Source organism: Pinus tabuliformis, chromosome 8 (assembly GCF_031772625.1).
Source record: "Pinus tabuliformis cultivar Carrire ecotype Pingquan chromosome 8, CPIR1, whole genome shotgun sequence".
NCBI lineage: Eukaryota > Viridiplantae > Streptophyta > Pinopsida > Pinales > Pinaceae > Pinus > Pinus tabuliformis.
In genome coordinates, this window is record NC_142294.1 from 1,770,715,388 (window position 1) to 1,770,723,009 (window position 7,622).

General features: G+C 44.6%; 1 protein-coding gene across 1 annotated transcript; it reads right to left on the minus strand.

Moving 5' to 3' along the window:
• Window positions 1–587: 587 nt before the first annotated feature.
• LOC149243240 (uncharacterized) lies at window positions 588–6,445 on the minus strand. Its single transcript, XM_089371154.1, has 4 exons — window positions 5,753–6,445; window positions 4,988–5,578; window positions 1,980–4,814; window positions 588–1,337 (listed from the first exon to the last, which is right to left on the minus strand). The coding sequence occupies exons 1-4, from the start codon at window positions 6,443–6,445 to the stop codon at window positions 588–590; spliced, it is 4,869 nt and encodes a 1,622-aa protein (XP_089227280.1).
• Between the last annotated feature and the right edge of the window lie 1,177 nt (window positions 6,446–7,622).

The following is a 7,622-nucleotide window of genomic DNA, read 5'->3' on the forward strand; positions in this document are numbered from 1 at the left end:
CGTCAATACAGGCCTGTTGAGCCTACTGTGGAAGGTGAACCTGGTAGTCTGAAAAAAATTGTGGGGAAGAGACCCAGCTTGACCCGGGGGCAGAGAAGAAGGGGATGTCGATGCAATGGGAATGGCATTCTGCGGAGCAGGCCGAGAGGTTCTTGCTCTATTCCCAGTGTTGCTTCCTCTGCGCGAGATTCCTCGACGGTGAGGCATACTTAGGATAACAGGCTGACTGAGAAAGGGAAGGAGGCGGAGCTGATGGGTGAGAATTTGAGTGCAGAGGAGCCCAATAACATCAATTAACCAGGCGAGCTTCCAAATACGTTGAGCCAGGCAAGGGTGCGGGAAGAATATCAAGCGGAGGTGAAATAAACCAATGACAATGGCGTGAATTAAAAACAAAGCCATAGATAAAATCTTACCCAAATTCTCTTGAACCAGGCGCTTATAAATGCTGAACTGTGTGACCAACATACCGTTCTGCAGCGGATTCAATTCGCGTGCCTTTGAAGGTGTCTGCCAGCCCGAGGCGCATGCGATGGGGGCCGTCCGCCAGCCAGGTGCAGGGCCAGCTGCCTGCTCTGTGCGGCCCCTCATAAATAACATTGATTGCCACCCGCATCCGGGTGTGTGTCATCCTCCTGAAGTTTATCCTGTATCACAATTTTCTGGAACTCAGAGAGTTGATCCTCGGAGGCTATGCTGGAGATTGTGCCTGCAAAGAATTCTACCCCAATTTCCACTCCGAGATTAGCAAGAAAATCAGCGAGCTTGTTTCCTTCCCGCCTGGTGTGTCTGAAGGAAATTGCTTGATGCTGAGAAAGCCATCTGTCTATTAGCTCGAGCCTTTGGGCCATCCTCCAACTGTTGCTAATTTTATGTATGGGGGATCCATGCATTAGTTTTGTGACCATTCTTATAATGATTTGTGAATCCCCTTCTATGATAAGCGGAAAGAAGCTTCTTTCTTGAGCCAGGGTGAGACCTCTCCACAATCCCTCCAATTCGGCTGAGTTGTTGGTATCCCAACCTTTTGAGCCCATAAAGATGAGCTGAGGAGTACCATAGTGATCCCTGAAGACCCCCCCATACCCTGCTTTCCCTGGATTACCCTTTGAGGCTCCATCGAAGTTAAGCTGGAACATGTTACTGGGCGGCGGAGTCCATTTTGCTGATTCTTTTCTCTTCATAGTAGGATTATTTTTTATGATCGTCTGCTGATTTACCTGAATCTTCCAATTGTCCCACACTGTTTTTTCCTGCGGTAATGAAGGGAAATCTTCTGGGTACCAGTCTTTGATTGATAGAGACTCCTTGATATTCTGATGTGTTTTGGTCCATATCTGCTCTAAGGACATAGATTGATCCTTAAAAACTCTTCTGTTCCGCTCTTTCCAGATGTTCCACATCAGTAAACCAGGTATAAGCTGCCATAGAGTGTTGAGGAGTTTGCTTTGGTATGGCTCTTGACTCCAGTTGCGAATAGTAGCTCTTAGATCTCCTTGCACTTTGCCGTCTTTTTGGCATCAGAAGGCCACCTTTTCCCACAGCTTTCGTCCTATTTGACAGGTTTGCATTAGATGTATAGCTGTTTCCTCTTCTTGCTTACAGTTGAGACATATAGATGGGCCCGAGAAGCTTCTTTTCCTGAGATTATCCCATGTTAGAATTTTATTATGACATAGGAGCCATAAAAAAGTGGACACCTTCGGCCAGATGGATGAGTGCCAGATTTTATCCCATAGAGTGTCTTTGATTATCTGATCTTGGACTATTATCTTATACGCTTCCTTTGTGGTGAAGGTCCCTTTCTCTTCATATCCCCATCTTAGTATGTCCGGTTCTTCTGAGATAGGGATTTGCCGCTTTTGTAATTCTGTGGAAAGATATTGCTGAACTTGCTCAGAGTTGTGCATTATGATTTGATTTGCATCCATCCATTGTCTATGTCCCTGTGTGGAAGAGGGGTTCCAGAACTGACTAACCTTGGCTAACTGATTGATATCCTGCTCTGGTAATGGAGGGTTAGGGAGTGCGTCCTTTATCTTTGGGAGTTGCTGCCAGGAGTCTTCCCAAAATCTTGCAGTGCTTCCATTCTTGACTTCCCAGAAGCTGTGCTTTTGTATGAGATCTCTATGTTGAATAGCCGAGTTCCAAATTACAGATCCCGTGCTTAATTCTGTCATTCGAATTCTCTCTTCCATAGGGCAGTTGCTCGCATACTTTGCTGTCCAGAGGGAGGCCCAGGGGGTATTAGGATTTGCTAGCCACCTCCACCAGACTTTAGCTCCCATCGTCCTATTACTGTGCCCAGGATCTCTTAGCCCAATGCCCCCAGCTTTCTTCGGAAGGCATACCTTGTCCCATTTAACCAGAGCCCACTTTCGATTGTGGCCTGAGCTCCCCCATAAGAAGTTGCGCTGGAGATTCTTTATTTCCTTGAGAACCCATTTAGGTGCTGCAAGAATAGAAAAGAGATACAAGGGCATGGAGTGTAGAACTGCCTTGATGAGAACAAGTCTGCTGGCCATATTAAGGGCTCTGTGAGTCCAGAGGGTGAGCCGAGCCTCAAGCTTTTCTAGCAAGTTTTTCCAAGATGAGTGTTTGAGGGCCGAGGCAATTAAAGGAGCTCCAAGGTATTTGGAGGGAAGGGAAGCAATGGTGAAACCAAGGATACAGGCAATGGCTTTTTGGGTGGGAGCAGGGGTATTAAAGAAAAAAATTTGAGATTTGACACGATTAATAAGGGCTCCAGAGGCATCAGAGAAGTTTGAAAGGAGGGATTTGAGGAGGCGAGCTTCTTGAACCGATGGATAACCAAAAAGCATGTTGTCATCCACGAATTGCTGGTGGGAGTAAGTTGGGGAATTGTTGAAGGATAGGCCTTTTAGACGCTGAGAGAGCCGGGCTGAAGTTATACTTCTACCTAGTCCTTCAGCCATAATAACAAAAAGAAAAGGTGAAAGGGGGTCTCCCTGCCTGATACCCCTGGAAGGACGAAACATTGCCGAGGGGATACCATTGATAAGAACGGAGAAAAAAGCTGAAGACAAAAGATTAATAATCCATCTGACCCATGACGGGGCAAAACCAAAGGCAGTAAGAATTTTTTGAATGTAAACCCAACTGATACTATCAAAAGCTTTTGATAAATCTATCTTAAGCAGCATACCTGGTTTTTTGGTCTGCTTCAAAGAATGGATTATCTCATGAGTTAAAATAATCCCATCCGTTATTTGCCGGCCTTCTACATAACCAGACTGCTCGGGCGAGATTATGAGAGGGAGCAGCGGTTTTAGTCTGGTAGCTATAACTTTTGAGACGATTTTATAGATAATATTGCATAGAGCAATCGGTCTGTACTTGTCTGGTGTATTGGATTCTTCCACCTTTGGAATTAAAGCAATGAATGTGGCATTCAGCCCTGGGTACATCCAACGTAATGAGCGGGACTCCTCCACCACTTGCCATACCTCTATTTTAATAAGATCCCAAAACTTATGAAAAAAGTTTGATGTGAATCCATCCGGGCCCGGCGCTTTCCCTGCCTTCAATTGTTGAACAACATCTTCAACTTCCTGCAAGTTGGTGGGTTTGAGGAGGAGACTATTATGCTCCTCTGTAATTACTTTTGGAATGTCCCTTAGGATCTTGTTTATAGCAGGCATTCTGTCCATACTGGGTTCTTGGTGTGCTTTCTTAAAGTATCTGAGAAATTCCTCTTCAATGCCTTCATGAGTCTCTATTCTATTCCCCTGCTCATTTTTGATATGGGTGATGTAATTGTTCATTCTGCGCTGCACTGTAGTTTTGTGGAAAAATTTTGTATTCTTTTCCCCGTCTTTGAGCCATCTAATCCTCGATTTCTGCCTCCAGAGGGTTTCCTCCTGTTGAGCTCTCTCTAATATTTGGGATTCGATGTCTTGTTCCTGCTTGGTAAGTTCGTCGGAGCGTCCTTCAGTGATAATTCTTTGCTGGACCATCTTCATTTCTTGATTAAGAGTAGCCTGAGCTTTAAAAATATTGCCAAAAGTGGTGTAATTCCAGCGTTTGATTTCGCCTTTAAGATGCTTTAGTTTTTGCTGAAACATGGACATCTTTGTACCGCTGATAGGATTGAATTTGAGCCAAGTTGATCTAACTAATTCATCAAAATCCGGATGAGTTAACCAGAATTCTTCGAATCGGAATGGACGCCTGATACTGTTACCTGGCCTGTTCCATTGAAGTTCGATAGGCCAGTGGTCTGAGCCTGAAACAGGAAGGATGGAAGCTATGAATTCCCCTCCCAGGTGAGTTGCATTGTCTGAAATAAGGAATCTATCAAGACGCGAAGCTATCTGTTGCGATCCCTCTCTTTTATTGTTCCAAGTGAAGATGTCGTTGCTTGAAGGAACATCTACCAGCCAGTTGGTTTGAATAAAGTCTTTTAGCAGGTTCCCGTCACTGTTTGTTCTGCTTCTGCCTCCTTGCTTCTCCTCCATTCTTGCTATCATGTTGAAATCGCCTCCAGATATCCAAAGCGGGTATAGCCTGTCTGAGTTGAGCTCTGACAGTGTATTCAGAATTTGAGCTTTGTGTGTAGTATCCTGAGGGAAGTATACATTAGTTACATGTCCATGGGTGTTGGTGCCGATTAGATGAAATGTTGCCTGAATGAAGCTCTTGTTAGCATGTATGTTGTTTAGTTGAATGACTCGCGCATCCCAGAGTATTGCAAGTCCTCCCGATGCCCCTTGAGCATCAACAACTGTTACTAGCCCTCCTGGCCAGGCTTTCGCTGCTATTTTTTCCAAAACTGTCGAGTTGCATTTAGTCTCCTGCAAAAAAAGTATACTTGGTTTTTCCTGCATAAGCATATTTTTTAATAGTCTGCCTTTCCTTGGGCCGTTGAGCCCCCTTATATTCCATGATATCAGCTTCATTGAGAAGGATGGGGGTCAGTGTTGAAGTACTTGGTCAGCTTGGCATACCTCCCTGACTCAACTAACACCTCGCCTATCTTGATGGTTCTCTCAAGGGTTGTTTTTCTTCCTCTCTTCTTGCTGTCCTTGGTGATAAACTTGCCATCCCATGGACTTCCTATCTGGACTCCTAAAGAGTATTTCTTCTGTGCCCGATTAAGGACCTCTACCAGGTTGTCCACTTGCCGGTCTGGTATTTTGTCAAAATTCCCTGTTTTGCATGCTTGCTCCAGTCCTAGGATATCCAGTTCACCTATGTCTATATTCTCAGGATCTTCTTCCATGATCTGGGGTTCTTGAGAGGGTTCCTCTCTTTCCTTTGGTGTCTTGGAGCTTGGTTCAGGATTATCAACTTCCATTCCTTGAGAATGCCAGGATTGAGTTTTGGTTTGGGATTGAAGGATTGATTTCTTGAATGGGACATCTCCTGGTTGCTGTGAAGTTTCCTCTGGCTGCTCTTTATTAGATTCTTTGTCATTCTGCGGTTCCTTATCAGGATCTTGCATGTCAGTCTTGGCTAGGGCTTCAAAGCTATTACTCGTTGAGGGTTTTGACATGTTGACTGGATTTGTCTTGGGATTGGCTGTCGATTTTTTGTTCCCTCTTCTTCGGTTCGTAACCTTGGTAAAACCATCAGGCGTTTGGTTATCTGAACTTTCTTGAGAAGGGGGTTTCCTGTTCAGAGGACAGTCTCTGTAGAGATGCCCTATATCATGGCATTTCCTACATCTAAACGGTACATGCTCATAGTCTATAACTTGAATCCATTCAACATCTTCATGAAAGAAACTTACCGTGTCTGGCAGGGCTTGCTTTAGATCCATGTAAACACAGATCCGTGCATAAGACGTGTATCTGCATAGTTTTGTTTCCTCTGCGACCTTGACAAACTCGCCCAGTGTATTCCCAATCTCCTGAAGAGATTTTTCTTCCCAGTATTCCCAAGGAAGCGAGTACAACCTTATCCACACGGGGGCATAGCTAAGGTCTTCCTTGTCTGGATTGAATCGTTCGACCCACGCTTTGAGATATAATCCTGCAGAATTGAAAAAATAAGGACCCCCATCCAGAATCCTATTGCGATCTTCCAGGCAGTTGAAGACTGCAGTAAAAAACCCCTTTGGCCCTAGATGCAGAGTGATGTGTCCTTTTGGGTTCCATTTGGTGCTTATCCAGCTCCTCAGCGCTCTCTCAGTCGGCCATATTCCAATGAATTTTCCGATCAGCGCGTGATCTCTCATAAACTGTATTCTGGCATTGATACGGTGACTGGGAAATTCCACTCTTGGCCTATGAGTTGCCACTGGCCTGCATGTGGAGGAACTTGCCTTATTTTTGTCTTCCTGACCTGGCTCCTTGTCCTGTTGCTTGCTGCGTCCCGTATTACCTCCGTTCTGTTCGTTTTCTTTGTCCCATTCTTCCGTCTGCTGCGTTTGACTGTCCTTTTTGGGGGGAGGCGCATCGCCCTCCCCCTGAGGGGGCTGCATTCTTCTGTTTGCGTATGGCCGGCTCACGATAACCACGTATCCGCTCTGGTGTCTTCAGTACTGTGCTGTGCCTGTCAAGCCTGCCATAGCAGGGGCTGCAGAAACCCTAGGATGGGTTACAGAAACCCTAAGTCGCCCCAGTTCTCAATGTCTTCCCCACTGTACCTTTTGGATTAATATTACAAATTTAAGTGATTAATTATTTTTTTTAACAAGAATGAGTAGTGTTTTTATATATAAATCGTGCCCGTTCGTGTGTAAAATTGGGATTTGACATCATATTTTCGATCCTAATAAGGGCTTATGAGACATCAATTGTTCCCTATCCTTTCCTTCAGATCTTTCCCCATGCTTCCTACAAAAATTTCTCATTTCTAGTAGCCTATGGCTATACATTCGACAAAATTGTAATAGTAAATATATACATTTATAGTTTGCCATAAAAAAACATTTTTCAAAAACTGCATGAGAGAACATATTACTCCTCCATCAGCGCTGGACTCTTCAGATCCAGTCCAATGAATTCTTCTTCATTGCTCTGGTTGTTCTCCTCCATCTTGAGCTTCACTAGCTCAATTTTCTAACACAACACATCCAAATTGCCTTCAAATTGTCGGATGCACTCCTTATTTTCGAGATGCTGCTCCTCCATGGCTAGAGTCTCCTTTTGTTGTTGATGGATACATCGATGTAGAATAGCCAAACCGTCTAAAATATCCAAATTTTCTTACACGCAGTCCTTACAGGAATTCCTTTTGCCACCACATTCTCGAGCTTTTCCCTCACTCGACCCCCCTATCCTAGGCCTGCGACAACCCCAGGAACTGGACAAAGAGTTGTGCTCTGTTGAATTGTTGTGCATACTCATGACCTTTTCCAGTATGTCATATACCCCCAACTCTAGAATGCTTGCAATGTTTTGCTCCAACTCTCCCACTCGACTCTTCTTATCTGCGCAATTGTTGACCTCACTCAGACAACCAACATGGTAAATCAACACACAAGTTCCCCTTGTTATAAAAAACTCCTTAAGAGATCCCCCTGAAGGCTGATGCTTTGACCCAAAACCTGTGACAGATGCTTAGTGACCCTAGCTTCAGCCGCTAGGCCTTCACAGAGACCACCTGAGCAAAGATTAACCATTAAACATAATATCATATCAAATCGTTGCTCCTTA